The following is a 15,863-nucleotide window of genomic DNA, read 5'->3' as shown; positions in this document are numbered from 1 at the left end:
TTTTTTAAAAAAAGAGGACATGGGGCCGGGCGTGGTGGTACATGCCTTTAATCTCAGCACTTGGGAGGCAGAGGCAGGTGGATCTCTGTGAGTCGAGGCCAGCCTGGTCTACATAGCAAGTTCCAGGTCAGCTGGGGCTACAGGGAGACCCTGTCTCAAAAAAAAAAAAAAAAAAAAAAAGAGGACATGGGCTCTATATTTAAACAAACACATGTAAGGATATTAACAACTTCTGAAACTGGAGGGGTGGCTCAGTGGTTAAGAGCATATACTGCTCTTTCAGGACAGGAATTTGGTTCCCAGCACCCATGTTGGGCCTGTAACTCCAGCTCCAGGGGATCTGACACCTTCTTCTGGACTCATGCACATACCCACATACAATCACACACACATAATTAAAAATAATAAAAACTCTTAAAGAACAACTTCTGACAGTATATTAAAGAATTCCAGTGAAAAATAGGTAGATTTCTAGAAAAATACAAATTATTAAAATGGACAAAAGAAGTAGTAAATCATAATGGTATTATATTTACTGAAGAAACTGAACCTATCATTAAATGCCAACACTCTGAAAGTTGAGGCTAGAGAATCATGAGTTTGAGGCCAGCCTGGGTTACTGCATAGTGAGACCTTAAACACAAAACAGAGAAGGGAAGGGAAGGAAGGAAACCCAGATGTTGGGAACTCCCAGGCCTAGATGTATGTATAATTAAGAGAAAGCTTTCCATTTTTGATACCAAAACTTGATAGGAAATATTAGAAAAATTATAAAGACTTGAAAGTAAGTTTTAAGTACTTTTAGTTCTTTGGCTGTTTTTCTTCTTGGAAAAGCCATGCATACAGTCACCAGAATGTTCTTTCCAGATCATTTTTATATACTGTTGTCAGTGGAGAATCAATTAAATGGACATTTCCTTTCCTTAAACTCTGATGTCTTACACCCCTCTGGTGTATGTTTCAGATATGATTCTGAGGGTCAGAATCATTCTCCTCAGTATAATCAGAGTCTTTTGACACTACTGCTTCTTCTAGGGATTATGCCTTCCTGGGTTAAACCTGTATGAATAACTGTGGCAAGATTCACAGCTACAGAGACTTGACCTTTAGTTGGTTTAATGACTGTTTTAGGAAGCAGTACTGCAGGAGCAGCCTTGCAGCACTATGAAGCAAGAACTGCAGAGAAAATGGATCGAAGAGTTGAGTAAGCAAACAGAAGATGACCAGCAAAGGAAAACAGAAGAAAAAATGATAAATTCAAAGGTAATTTAGGTTTATGGCTTTAAGGGATAAAAATTTCCAAGTCAGCCAGGCGGGCGTGGTGGTGCACGCCTTTAATGCCAGCACTCAGGAGGCAGAGGCAGGCGGATCCCTGTGAGTTCAAGGTCAGCTTGGTCTACATAGTGAGTTCCAGGACAGCTGGGGCTACAGGGAGACCCTGTCTCAAAAAGACAAAAAAAGAAAAAAAAACCTCTTTACTCATGTAAATTTACAAATATTCTGAAACTATTTGATAAGACCAGAGAACTCAAATCTGCTTTTCTGAACCTGTTGACTGAATGGATTTAATATGGTTTTGCATAGCTTTTTAAAGCTTTTTAGAAATTGCATAATTTTTTGAATTTCCCACATTTTGCAAGCTAGTTATCTAAGTAAATAAGGAAGAAAAATACGTTTTGTTAGTTTTATGATGCATTTTCTGTTCAGTGTGTGACTTTTAGAAATTATCTTTGTCATTTAAGATTTTGTATGAGAATGATTGGAGAAAGTCTTAGCACTTTTTATTGTCACTGTTAGGGTGAGGACCACGACAGGTGGGCAATGCATTTTGATTCCTTAAAGAGTCATCCTGGCTCTCAGTCTCGACTGTCCTCTCAGTTAACCCACCAACACCTGGAATACATCTGTCTCTCTCCCAACACTCCGGACCTGGCTGATGTCAAAAGTGTAAACACACCTCCACCAGGAAACCAGGTAGAGTCTTCAGAAGAGCAAAGAGCAAAACCTGTTATGGATGTGGCTGTGGCACTCAGCCAGAAAACAAAGTAAGTTCATTTCTTACTATTTTCCCATTTTTAAGAAAGTGTGTTTTAATAAAACTGCTAATATACCCAGTTAGTTTCAGTGTGGCATTCTTGAAATAGAAATGATTAGTAGCTGTGTCTTAAGCAAAATAATTTAGCTTATTGAACTTACTATTTTTGGAGTTTTGAATAGCCACTATATATATTTCCAGTTTTCTCCGTTCTATGACTGCTCTCTTGGACCCAGCACAGATTGAGGAACGAGAAAGACGGCGACAGAAACAGTTAGAACATCAGGTATTACACTGTAAAACATTATTGGTTTTTGTCTTAATAAGTAATGATCATAGTCAATAAATAAGTAAATGGAAACTAAAATTCCTTTTATTTTCTTAGAGTCTAATGTGGTGCAAGCTGGCCTCAAATTTATGATATAGCCAAGATTGGCTTTGATTCCTGATTCCTGCCTCCACCTCCTAAATTCTGGGATGACAAGCATGCACTACCATGCCCACCTGGAAATTCTTATATAAATTTGCAGGATGGGTCTAGTTGTATCCTATTACAGATCTAATCCCTAACTCTAAGTGGCATTATGATGATAGAATTATCCTTACACTGAGAACCAGACGGTATCAATATCACATCTACCCACTTTCCAATAGAATCTTTACAAATATGTTGCATATATCAATTTGTACTATCATTAAACTAATATTAGCTATTTTTTAAATATTTATTTTTAGTTTATGTGTATGCGTGTATTGCCTCCGTGTTGGTAAATGCCCCTGTGTTGTGCAATCCCTGAGGAGGACAGAAGAGGCCGTTGGATCCCTTGGAACTGGCGTTACGGACAGTTGTTAGCTGCCATGTGGGTACTGGGATTCGAACCCGGGTCTTCTGCAAGAACAGCGAGTGTTCTTAATCACTGAGCCATCTCTCCAGCCCCAATATTGGCTATTTTTTTCTGTTTATTTCCTCAGAGTTCTGTTCAGTCATTGAAAGGAAACACATAAAGAAATGAAGTACAATTCTGATTTAAGATTAGTGATTTCCAGGCCAGCTAGGGCTACAGAAAAAGAAACAATTCTAGAAGGTGGGGTTGGAGAGATGGTTCAGTGGTTGAAAGCACAGACAACCTGGGTTTGGTTCCCAGCACCGATATCAGGCAGCTCTACCTATTCTCTAGTTCCAGGGGATCCATTAACCTTTTCTGGCCTCGATGGGCATTGCACAACAAGGTGCACTTAACATACATGTGGGCAAAACACACATACATGGTTTTTTGTTTTTTAATTTTTATTTTATGTGTATAAGTGTACTGCCTGCATCTAGGTAAGCACACTCATATCATGCAATGCCCACGGAGGACAGAAGAGGCCATCACATCCCCTGGAACTGGAGTTACGGACAGTTGTTAGCTGCCGTGTGGGTGCTAGGATTCGAACCCAGGTCTTCTGCAAGAACAACCAGTGTTCTTAACCTCCAAGTCATCTCTCCAGCCCCAAAACACACATACATGTAAAATAAAAATGTTTTTAAAAATCTAGTAGGTAGTATAAGAGGCTAAGATTAAAACTCATTTTAGTCAAATATTAAAGGAACTTAAATGTGTTTGATGGTTCTTTTTTCTGAAATCAAAACCGTGTGTGTGTGTGTGTGTGTGTGTGTGTGTGTGTAAACTAGGTTCCTTGGCTACAGATAGATAAGCAGCACTGTGCCCAGATGAATAATTATTTTAAACACTTTGATGTGTGAGTAATTAAGCCAAGTTAATGTTACTGTTTCTTTAGTTTGGTGAAAAATTTAGAGCATCTCCCATTTATCAGAGAATGCTGAGTACCGAGATTATTTCTTTAGTTGTTTTTCCTTTTTGTGTTCTTGCAAGGTAAGCATTCAACTACTGAGCTATAATCCCTTGTTTTTCTATCATCTCTTCTATATATATTGATGGAACAAATGGAAGGTGAAGCACATTAGACATTTTAGTGTTACTCATATAGACAATTAAGAATTTATTCTCGCCGGGTGTGGTGACGCACAACTTTAATCCCAGCACTCGGGAGGCAGAGGCAGGCAGATCTCTATGAGTTCAAGGCCAGCCTGGTCTACAGAGTGAGTTCCAGGCAGCTGGATATACAGGGAGACCCTGTCTCAAAAAGACCAACAAAGAAAAAGAGAGAGAGAGAGAGAGAGAGAGAGAGAGAGAGAGAGAGAGAATTTATTTTCATCAAAACAAATGTTCCATGGGTATTATTTGTGATAGCAACTTAGTGATTATCTATGACTAGAAAGCCATCACTGCTCAGGTGGAAGAGAAGCGCAGGAAGAAGCAACTGGAGGAAGAACAGAGAAAGAAGGAGGAGGAGGAGGAGGAGCGACGCTTAGCACGGGAACGAGAAGAGCTGCAGAGACAGTATGAAGAGGACATTCTTAAGCAAAGACAAAAAGAAGTAGGTATCTATATCTTAACTGTCAATATTTAAGCATAACTATGTATTCTTTAAAGAACAATAAATAGAGCTGGGCATAGTAGCGCACACCTTTAATCTCAGCTCTCGGGAGGCAGAGGCAGGCAGATATCTGAGTTCAAGGCCAGCCTGGTGTACGTAGTGAGTTCAGGACAGTTAGGGCTACAGGGAGACCCTGTCTCAAAAAGAAAGTAAAGAAGGAAAAAGGTTGAAGAGTCTTATTTTTCACATGATAAAGTTCTCAAATGCTGCACTGCTTTGGCCTTTCTGTAATTGGAGGAGGTCAGGGTAAATTATAGCACAAAGCTAACGTGATCCATATGCTTTTGACTGTGATAGCGTGGACACTAGGCACATAGAACTTAGTAATTCTAGATTCTGGGCTGGCTGAATGGTTCAGCAGGTAAGGGCACTTGTGGCCAAATCTGACAACCCAAGTTCAGTCCTTGGAACCCATATGGTGGAATGAGAGAACCAATTCCAAAAGCTGTCCTCTGACCTACAAACACCCCATAGATAAATCTAAAATAACAACTCTAGGTATTATAAAGGAGTAATATTGGCCTTTCTGTCCATACCCACCTGGGAATGAAGCCATGTTTTCGTATTGCATAGCTGGGAACGCTGATGGAATTTTGGCTATGTCGGAGGTTTCCTTATGCTCTCTAGCCTTTTCAGTTGATGTCTGGCTGGCTAGCAAAACTCTTCTATTACTAAGTGATCAGAGACAAGGCAGGTGGGATAGTTTCAAGTACCCTGTGTGACCTGACCAGACAAAGATTGGATCATTATACAGTGACATTTAGTTGCCAGATTTAAAAGTTTAAAGATTAGAGCCAGGCGTGGTGGCACACGCCTTTAATCCCAGCACTTGGGAGGCAGAGGTAGGCAGATCTCTGTGAGTTCAAGGCCAGCCTGGTCTACATAGTGAGTTCCAGGACAGCTGGGGCTATAGGGAAACCCTGTTGCAAAAAGACCAAAAATAATAATAGTTACTATTATTATTTAAAAAATAAAAGTTTAAAGAGCAGAACACAAAGTCTGCATTTATTTGACTTTTGTCACTTAGTACTTTCAAAAATTGGACTTTTGGAAAAGGGATATATGGTCTGGGTTGCAATTTCATTAAATAGGCTGAGGTAGCTGGGCATAGTGGTGTACACCTGTAATCTCGGAACACTTGGGAGGCAGGCAAATCTCCAAGTTCAAGGCTAGCCTGGTCTACATACCAAGTTTCAGGCCAGCCAGGGCTACATAATGAGACCCTGTCTCAAAACACAAAAATAAAAGTATATTAGAATTATTTGCTCTACAAGGCCAAGAACTTTGCCCTGTTACTGTTCTACATCTAACATTCTATAGGAAAAGCTTGCGAAATTTTTACCAAGTGAGGATAGTCAAAATTTCTACTGAAAGAGTTTGGTAATTGTATTTAATAACTATGTACATACTAACCTTGGTAGGAAATCATGACTCTCAAGACAAATGAGCTATTCCACACAATGCAGAGAGCACAGGAGTTGGCACAGAGACTGAAACAAGAACAAAGAATCCGAGAATTGACTCAGAAGGGCCATGATGCCTCTGGGCTCATTAAAAATCTTGGTGGTAAGTGATTAAACAGTTTTTGAAGATAACTTTAAATACTCAGTCTACTTTTAAATCTTTAAATATATACATTAACTGAGCTTTTCAACTCACCCATTAAGTTTTTTAAATTTATTTTTATGTGTATGACTGTTTAGCCTGCATGTGTGTCAGTGTACCGACCATATCATTGCAGTACCTTCAGAGGCCAGAAGAGGGGGTTGGATCCCCTAGAACTGGAATTATAGATGGTTGTAGCTGCCATCTAGGTGCTGGGAACCAAACCTGGGTCCTTTGCAAGAGCAGCCAGTGCTCTTAACCACTGAGCCATCTCTCCATTCCCAACTAACCCATTTTTAATAAGAATGCTTGTTTAGGAAGTTGCCTTAAAAAGTTATACTTTGCAGTGTCTTTTTTACATAATTTTTTTTAAATTTTTTATGTGTATGTGTGTATTGCCTACATGTAGGTAAGTGCACCCATGTCGTGCAGTACCCGCGGAAGACAGAAGAGGCAGTCAGAGCCCCTGGAACTGGAATTACAGTTGTTAGCTGCCATGTGGGTGCCGGGATTCGAACCTGGGTCTTCTGCAAGAACAGTCAGTGTTCTTAACCACTGAGCCATCTCTCCAGCCCCCTTTACATAAATTTTTATAATAATCCTGACATCAGTAAAATGTGTACTTTCATACTTATTTTTAGATTTTTTCCTAAATTCAGTAAGGGATGAAAATACAGGTAACTTTCATAATAAATTGAGAGGCTACGCTTTCAAAAATCTAACCTTTCAAAAATTTTACTATGGAGTTCATTGTGATTATTCTAAAAAGTCTTGTGTTTAGTTACTACTATACCTACTTCTTTCAGTGCTGGGAATCAAACCAAAGTGAACATTATCACTGAACTATATCCCTAGATCCCATTTGTAATTTCTTTTAATATTAAGTGCCATTTTAAGACAATTTATTTCTCGTTGTCAGTTGATACAGTACAAGTGGATTATAAGGCATCTACTAATATTTCAAATTCAAGACATGACTCTGATGAAGCTGGTGGGAAAACAAATAAATGTATCAGTTCTACAACTTCCCCCAAGAAGGATACTGGTGTGCAAACAGGTATTCATACAAAAGTTTTTGATTTAAAACTTACTCAAACGTCAATATCAGATTCCATGTCAAGTAAGCTGAAGAAATCTGAGGTTGTTTTTTTGAGACAGCGTCTCAAAAACTGTCCTTAAACTGGCTCTGCAGTCAAGAACTTCGATCTTCTTGCCTCTGACTAGGTTGAGCACTGAGATTACAGGCATGTATCATCATGCCCAGTTTGTGTGATTCTGGGGATTGAACCAGTATCATGGTTTTTGCATGCTAGGCAAGACTCTTAGCAACTGAGCTATGTTTCTAACTCCAAAATTTAAGAAAATAAAGAGATTTCTTGGTGTTTTTCTTGTTATAGTTTCTAACGCAGAACATAAAATTTATTCCCTCCGCCCATTTATTTTTCTTTTGTTAATACATGGGGATCAAAGTCATGGCATTGCACATCCCAGGCAGCCATTCTACCAGCAAGCTACATATCTAGGCCCAAATTTACCCTTTGTAGAGATACTTTCTAGATTGTGTGTTTATTAAAACAGAATCTTGGGGACTGGAGAGATGAATCAATCAGTGGTTAAGTGCACTGGCTGCTCTTGCAGAGGACCTGGTTCAATTCCCAGCACCCATATGACAGCTAACAATTGCCTGTAACTCCAGTTCCAGGAGATCCAACACCCTTGTCTGACCTCCTCAGGCATTGCACAACACAGGTACACTTACACACATGCAGGCAATACACATATTTTTTTTTTTAAAAAAAAGACAAGATCTCACTATGTAGCCTTGACTGGCTTGGATGTCACTATGTAGACCAGGCTGACCTTGAACTCAAATTCACCTGCTTCTGCCTCTCGTGTATGGTGATTAAAAGGGCCCAACTCTTTATACTATGCTCATCATTTTAGCATCTTCTCAGCACTCAAAACAGTGACTCATAAGCAAGCACTCCTTTTTCTCTCAGTTCATTTTCTGTCTCCAAATATTTTCCTGTTCTGGACTTTTCATGTACTGGAACCATGCCATGTGTGAACTTTTGTGTGCCTAGCTTGATACATAAGGTTCATCTATGTTGTAGTTTGTATCATGACATCATTCCATTTTATTCCTAATACTGTTTGAATAATCATCTTTTTTGTTCATGAGTTGATGAACATTTAGGTTATTTCTACTTAGGCCTATTGTGAATAATGGTGTTGTGAATATTTAGGTACATGTTTGTACGTTTTCAGTTTTCTTGGGAGAAGAGTTAGAATTCTGGAGTCATATGAAAGGTTAAGCATCTAGGGGAATTACTAAACTGTCCTTCAAACACCTGACTCAGCAGAAGTGCATCCAAGTTCTGATCTGTATTTCCCCAGTGACTGATGCTAAATATGCTTTCATGTCCTGGTTTTACAATTTAAATAAGGTACTATCCATGTTAGGTGTCATTATCCTAGGTCTCAATGCTTATACATACATCCCTTAGCCATCCACCAGGTTGGATTTTTATTTATTGGCTTTTTGAGACAGGGTTTCCCTGTACCCCAACTGGACTGAAACTCACCCTGTTGACCAGGCTGGCCTTGATCTTACAGAGATTCAACTGTCTCCATCTCCAGAGTGCTGGGATCTAGTGTGTGCCACCATGCCCAGCTTTTTATTTACGTATGCATGTGTCTGTGTGTGGATTTGTGCATGTCAGTGCAGTGCCAGCAGAGGCCAGGTCACCTGGAGGTGGAGTTACATGTGGATATGAGCTGCATGATGTGGGTGCTGGAAACTAAACTTGTTTCCTCCACAAGAGCCCCACCACTCCAAACCACCAAACCATCTCTAGCCCCTAGAGGCAAGTAGGTAAGGCAAGTCCCTCAAGGAAGTCTTTTAACTTTTTGTCCTAAGAAATCCTGCCTCAGTCTTCAGTTAGCTGGTATTATTACAGGGCATAAGCTACTGTGCCCGGCTTTCTCCAACTTGAGGTAAGATCTCACCATAGCCCTGGCTGGCCTAGAACTTTCTGTAATCTAGGCTGGCTTCAAGTTTGCAACAGTTCTGCCTCCCAAATGCTAGAATTAGAATTAAAATTGTGTAACCGTATCCAGGTTTTTATTCCCCCTTCCTCATTTTATATAGTAACTTAAACAATTTCATTAGACAAGTCAGGAGAAATACCCAAGCCACACTAAAGTTTGGGAAGCTCAAACTTAGAATATCTGCCTTTCACTATGTTCTGCCAGTTGAGATTTTAGTTCAGCACACCAGATCCCATGAAACAAGTAGTGATAGTGATTATGTGGCACTGAGGTGGGTGCCACTTGTTTTGTTTTTTTTTTTTAATTTTGGTATCTCATATACATCTTAGTCATCTTTATACCCCCTTCCCCATTGGTACCTATAGCTCCCCCCACTAGATTTCATGCATTTGGTCATTTATGTGAAGGCCTATCAAGTCAAGTTAGTATCCTTTGACATTGTTCAGTCTGCTTGTGCTTGTGTGGGCCTTGTGCATGCTGTCACTGTTGCTAAAAGTTCATATGTGCAAGGTCCCAAGAGCCTGTAAGATTCTGTATCCATGTGGTCATGCACCTCTTCCATGGCTCTTAAAATCTTTCCACCCCCTACTCCACAATGGTTCCTGAGGCCTGGGTAGGTCAAGTTTAATATGAGAGTCCTGTCCAGTGACCAACATCTTGCACACTCTTATTCTCTATGCTTTGGCCATTTGTGGTCCTTTGTTCATTGTCCTCTATTGCATGGAGCATCACTGAAGAGAGTTAAAAGATGCATTAGTGTTCTCTCTACCCCATGGTGTAGAGGTTCCATTGTAGATTTGTGAAGTACATTCTTAAAAACGCTTAACATGGAGATTTTGGAAAAACTTTGGAACCCTTGGCATTCTGGTTAATACAAAAAAATTGCACCTGCTAATAGAAAACAGTAGTTCCTCAAAAAATAGAATTCCATCTTTTGTATTTATACCAATAATTTTTGAAACTAGGTCTTCCTGAGGTATTAGACTTAGGTTGAATGTGTCTATGCAGATGAAATGACCAACATGAGGCATATATTATACAGCGGACTTAGCCACATGGTTAAAATTTGAGAACTTTATGCTGAATTCTCAAAGCAAATATGACCTTTGGGCTGGAGAGATGGCTCAGCAGTTAAGAACACTGACTGTTCTTGAAGAAGACCCGGGTTCAAATCCCACCACCCACATGGCAGCTAACTACTATCTGTAACTCCAGTTCCAGGGGATCCAACAGTCTCCTGTCCTCCTCGTGCATTGCATGACACGGGTGCACTTACCTACATGCAGGCAATACACTCATACACATAAAATAAAATATTAAAAAAAAAAAAACATGACCTTTAATTTTGAGATGGTATCCTGGCTTGGCCTCTGGAACTCACTATGTAGACCACACTAGCAGTGAATTTAAAGCAGTCCTCTTGCCTCTGCTTCCTACATGCAGGTGTGTGGCTCAAAACTCCATTTATATGGAGCATGGGAATAGTCAATTTATGAAAACATCAAAGTAGAATAGTGGCTGCCAGGTGTAGAGGAGATACAAGTGTTTTTTAAATTTACTGTTTTATGTGTATTAGTGTGTTGCCTGCATATGTTTAAGTGCACCTGTGTTGTGTAATGCCCAGAGGTCAGAAGAGGGCGTTAAATCCCCTGGAACTGAAGTTACAGACGGTTGTTAGCCACCATGTGGGTGCTAGGAATCGAACCCATCCTCTGCAAGAGCAGCCAGTGCTCTTAACTGCTGACCCATCTCTCCAGCCTGAGATAGAACTAAGTTAACAGTTGTTTAATGGATATAGTTTCAGTTTTGAAGATTCTTAGGGTTGCTAAGCCTCAACACCCTGAACACCCTCCCACATGGAGGAAGAAAAGAACCAACTCCCCCACATGCCCTGTGGCATGCCCCACAATAAATAAATGTAACTAAAAAGATCATTTGAGAAAAATGATTAAAATAGAAATTGAGAAAAATGATTAAAATAGAAATTGTTATCTTATCATGTATATTTTTAGATTAATCATCTGAAACTTTTGTTTAGATGACTTAAATTTAGGAATATTCACAGATGCACTATCACACTATGGATCAGTAACAGAGAGAAGCTTTATAAACTTTTCTTCTCCGGAGATTTCTGCAGAATTTAACGGACAGTTTAGCACTAAAAAAGATAAGCAAGAACTAAGTGCGGACAAAGGAGCCAACTTAGAAAAAGAAAACAGCTGGTATAATGGCCAGTGTAATCAATTTGTAAGACCAGAAAAACAAACAAAACTCATGAAGAAATGTCCTAAAAAGCCTGCTTGGAATATAAATAAGCCTCTCAAAAGGTATGTTCCTGCATCAGAAAAGTACCCTAAACAGCTTCAGAAGCAGAGAGAAGAAAAAAAGGTGAGAAGGCAGATGGAACTGCTTCACTTGGTGGAGAGAAACCATCCTGAAAACCTCTCCCAGTGTAGAGGCACTTCACCAGAAGCTCTTGCTTCACCTCACCAAGAAACTGAGTCAGAGATTAGGTGGCATCCAGCCAAAAAGGTAAGGCTCTTTTATCTTGTGTACTGTTTCTAAACAGTTCCCTATATGCATGTTTTCAGAAGGCTCTGGTTCATCCAATCAAGTTATAGATCCTTATGTTAGGGGTCAGTGGAACACAGTTGTGCTCATTTTCTGAGTTGTCTGACATTGTTCTGTAAGAAAAATGTTTATGACTTTGGCCTTTAAGAGAAAAACATCTAGATGAGTTTTTATTCAAATACATACGAAAATGTGGCATGTATACAAAATGGAATACAAAATTCAGCTGTTAAAGACAAAATGAAATCAGACCTTCAAAGAATAGATGGCTTGGAAAGTATAGTATTAAGCAAGGTGACCCAAGTTCAAGAAAATAAAAACCACCTGCATGTCCTCCCTCGTATGCGAGTCCTACATGTATATAGGTAGTCAGTGTTAAGAGTGTAGGTTTAGTGCCGGGCGTGGTGGTGCATGCCTTTAGTCCCAGCACTTGGGAGGCAGAGGCAGGCAGATCTCTGTGAGTTCAAGGCCAGCCTGCTCCACACAGTGAGTTCCTGGCCAGCTGGGGCTACAGGGAAACTTTGTGTAGGTGTAGTATAAAATTTAGAAAGGTGGTGGGCATGGTGGTGCAAGCCTTTAATCCCAACACTTAGGAGGCAGGCAGATCTCATGTGAGTTCAAAACCAGCCTAGTCTGCATAGGGTGTTCCAGGCTAGCTGGGCTACAGGGAGACCCTGTCTCAAAAAGACACTACCCTCCAAAAAAAAAACTTTAGAAAGGAGACCAAGAAAGAGTATTAGGTGACGAGGAGGAATGAGATACAGGCAAAAAAACATGAGTCATAAAAAAGGATATAAGGGTTTTAGTTTTAAATGCTCAGTTTTCCTTTTTTGTGTGTGGTGGATAAATGAATAGCATAAAACTCTAAGCAAAGCTCTATTGCTCAGAATGGTATAAAACTTCATTGAGATGTATAGAGTTTGAGATTGGCCAATGTTTAGAGTGGCTTCCTTAAACTAACTGTTGTATGTTTTTATTTGTTCATTAGGATTAAGTGACCTTACCAACCACCCTTATAATATTGCCCGTGTTGTCCATAGACTATTTTATAGATCTCCTCAGATTATTTCAGCAAGTGACCACTAGATGTATCTGAGGGGCTGTCAAGATGGTAACGGTACCTGCCACCAAGCCTGACGACCTTTGTTTGATCCTCCAGGACCCATGTGGTAGGAGAGAACCAGTTCCTGTTAAGTGTCCTCTGACTGACCTCCACTCACATTGGGCATGCATGTGTACTGCCCGTGGAGGCCAGAAGAGGACACTAGATCTCCTGTAACTGGAGGTTAAGGACTGGTATTAGCCCCTGGAAAAGCAGTAATAGGGGCCATATGGAAATGCTATGTATTTCTTTTTACATTTATGTATATTTATCTTTTAGGTGGAAGAACCTCTGAAAGCACTTCCATTTAGTAAAGAAAGGTATGTGAATTACTTCCTTAGCTACCTGGCACATCTATGTAGGACAAGAGAAATAAGAAAAAACACTTACCACCTGAATGACATTAGGCACATGTGTGTATGAAGACAGTAATAGGAAAGGGGGTGTAGCTTCCAGTTATGGGGTAAAGGTTTAATAGGATGGCTTTTAAGTGGACTGGGTATAAGCAGGTTTGATTTTTCCAGGTGTACTAACCCTAAAGTAGGCATCTGACTTGGATAAAGGGGATATGGAAAAAGTATTGGTAAAGATGATTACAGTTAATTAGGTGGGAAGTTTAGAACTGTTAAAACTTTTTTATTCTATGCCTTTGTGCAAAAGCCAGCTGATTTAGAATGGTCTCAGAAAAGAGCTCTAGTAGCAAGTTTAGTTCAGATAGGATGTCTGCTAGGGAGAAGCATGAAGTTTTTAACCCATCCAACGCTGATTCTTAAGATCTAGCAATTTAGTTTTACTGGAATAGATACATCCTTAGCTTGTATTAGTAAAATTTATGAAAAGTATAGACCTTAGAATGCTTTTATTATATACTTAAAGGGGTTACAAGGTACATTTTGGACAAACTGAAATGTGATTGAAAGAGTAGATGTGTTTAAAATAATGCAATTTCTTACTGAAGCTTGTTATTGTGTGTTGTTTTGTTTTGAAATAGGTTTCAATCACCACCAATTCCGGCACTAAAAAACAGAACCCAACAAACTCAGACTAATTCATTACCCTTACCACTAAAAAGCAGTAACTACAACAGAGAGAATCCGATCTTAGGAAATGGTCAAACAGAACCATCAGATGAGATGTCTGAGCCATCCCATTTTATTCCTTATGTTCGGACAAATGAAATATATTACCTTGATCCAGATGCACCCTTGTCTAGGCCTTCAACCCAAGATAACCAATACCAAATTTCTCAGGGTAAGCCAAGTGTTTTTTACTGTGAAAACTGAAGATGAGGGGCTAGATTGATGGCTCAGTGGTTAAGAGCACATACAGCCCAGCACCCAGACCAGGTCATTCTCAATCACCTATAACTGTAGCACCAGGGGGATCTGATGCTTCTGGCCTCTGTGCGCCCCTCTACTAACATGCATATATATAACCCCCCCACACACACACACATTTTTAAAAATGAAACTGAAGGTGAGCCTGAGCACCCAATCCTAAATTTGCTCCAAAGAAGGTAGACTACCTTGGTGCTTTCCTAGGATTCAGGTGACTGAAACACTACAGCAAATTACCAGAAATGTACTTGACTATTGTAAATTTTATCTGGCCTTCAGATTGTGAACAAGAACTACCTGACTGTGACCGTATCAAAGATCCACTTCTTAACCCAAAATTGGTGAAAAACAGGGATCGACAGCAAGCAATCCTTAAGGGCCTTTCAGAACTGAGACAGGTATGAGCTTTTCACCAGGTGTGAAAGATACATAGATAACTGAACAGAAATAGAGACCTTACCTTGGATTTCTTTTTATATTACCATCTTTCACCTGTGACCTCAACATTTGGGAGGCAGGAAACACACCAAGTTTGGTCCATTGTAGGTAGCAAGAACCCTGCCCAAAGATCCCCGCCCCCCAAAAGTAACAGTAACAACAAAGCCAGTATGAAGTCATAAGACAGTTCTGACATTAGGACAAATTTATTGAAAATGTACATTTAAACACCAAAACACAAGGTGTTAAAAACAAATGAAACAATGTACAATTATGCTTTTTAACCAATATGGTCCATTCTTTTAGAAAAAAAAAATTGGTGGTTTAACTTTAACTCACTGGACTTTTCCTCCCAGATCAATTACTGTAACTTTGCATAACTGTATACTTCAGATTATTCTAATCAATTCTAGTTGATTCAAGGGAACAATTTACCAGCCCTTTCTTTCCCTTCCTAAAGCTACAAGAATCACTCCCTGCTCAGATCCATTGACTTGTGTCCTTTAAATGCTATCTCTGCTAGCTGACAGATAGCTTGAGCTATTCAACCTAAGTAACTCACACAAAGGGGCAAGAGAAAGGAATGTGATATGCATACCTAACCACCAGGTCCTTACATTCTGTTTCAACAGAACCAAGATGAACATGGGATATTAGGACTCCTTCACTCTGTCATATCACCATTTGGGGGGTGTGAGGGTGTTCACTACACCTGGCATCCTATCACCAGTTTTAAGGGCACTTAGGAGCAGAAATTTCATTTTAGCCCCATAGTTGCAGTAAATTTCAAAGTCATCCCTGTTGGTTTTGTGGAAAAAAATTATCTTAGAAAATGTACTAGAGATACGTGACACTCAAATTGGAGGTCTACTGTAAGAATTACTTAAAAAAAGATTACAATTGTCCTGAGCTTAATAATTTCCTCAGGTATAATTATGGATTTAAGAGGAATTATAAAGTAGGCTATATACCTTTACTAAAATATCAATGTGATTTCAGGGTCTTCTGCAGAAGCAAAAGGAATTGGAAACTAATCTCTTACCCTTAACTGCAAACCAAGAAGAGAATTTTAGTTCTAAGTTTTAAATATGCCCATCACTCAACTGCATCTTTCAAGCAGCCTAGCTTTTGCAAGCACCCACTGAAAAGCTGTACAATTATGTAGTAAAATGCTGTATTTTTAAATACAATAAAACACTTTTTTAGAAGTTTGTAGTAACTT

At 39.5% G+C, this 15,863-nt stretch overlaps 1 protein-coding gene across 12 annotated transcripts in view; it reads left to right on the top strand.

Moving 5' to 3' along the window:
• The window catches only part of Ccdc66 (coiled-coil domain containing 66), a 46,974-nt gene extending 31,125 nt beyond the window's left edge, over positions 1 to 15,849 (top strand). For 6 of the 12 annotated variants that reach the window (XM_008849297.2, XM_008849296.2, XM_029554183.1 and 3 more), the window contains 11 exons: positions 1,132 to 1,263; positions 1,798 to 2,045; positions 2,237 to 2,321; positions 4,316 to 4,477; positions 5,959 to 6,103; positions 7,062 to 7,199; positions 11,232 to 11,725; positions 13,146 to 13,186; positions 13,858 to 14,117; positions 14,483 to 14,601; positions 15,641 to 15,849. In XM_008849297.2, the coding sequence (XP_008847519.1) occupies positions 1,132 to 1,263; positions 1,798 to 2,045; positions 2,237 to 2,321; positions 4,316 to 4,477; positions 5,959 to 6,103; positions 7,062 to 7,199; positions 11,232 to 11,725; positions 13,146 to 13,186; positions 13,858 to 14,117; positions 14,483 to 14,601; positions 15,641 to 15,727 (1,911 nt within the window). In that variant the 3' untranslated portion in view covers positions 15,728 to 15,849. The remainder of the gene's footprint in view (positions 1 to 1,131; positions 1,264 to 1,797; positions 2,046 to 2,236; positions 2,322 to 4,315; positions 4,478 to 5,958; positions 6,104 to 7,061; positions 7,200 to 11,231; positions 11,726 to 13,145; positions 13,187 to 13,857; positions 14,118 to 14,482; positions 14,602 to 15,640) is intronic. The other 6 variants (XM_029554181.1, XM_029554179.1, XM_029554185.1 and 3 more) reach the window with 4 other exon arrangements.
• Positions 15,850 to 15,863: the final 14 nt, after the last annotated feature.

This window comes from Nannospalax galili, unplaced genomic scaffold (genome assembly GCF_000622305.1).
Source record: "Nannospalax galili isolate Female #2095 unplaced genomic scaffold, S.galili_v1.0 scaffold505, whole genome shotgun sequence".
Classification (NCBI taxonomy): Eukaryota; Metazoa; Chordata; class Mammalia; order Rodentia; family Spalacidae; genus Nannospalax; species Nannospalax galili.
This window is presented reverse-complemented; position numbering and strand designations above follow the sequence as displayed.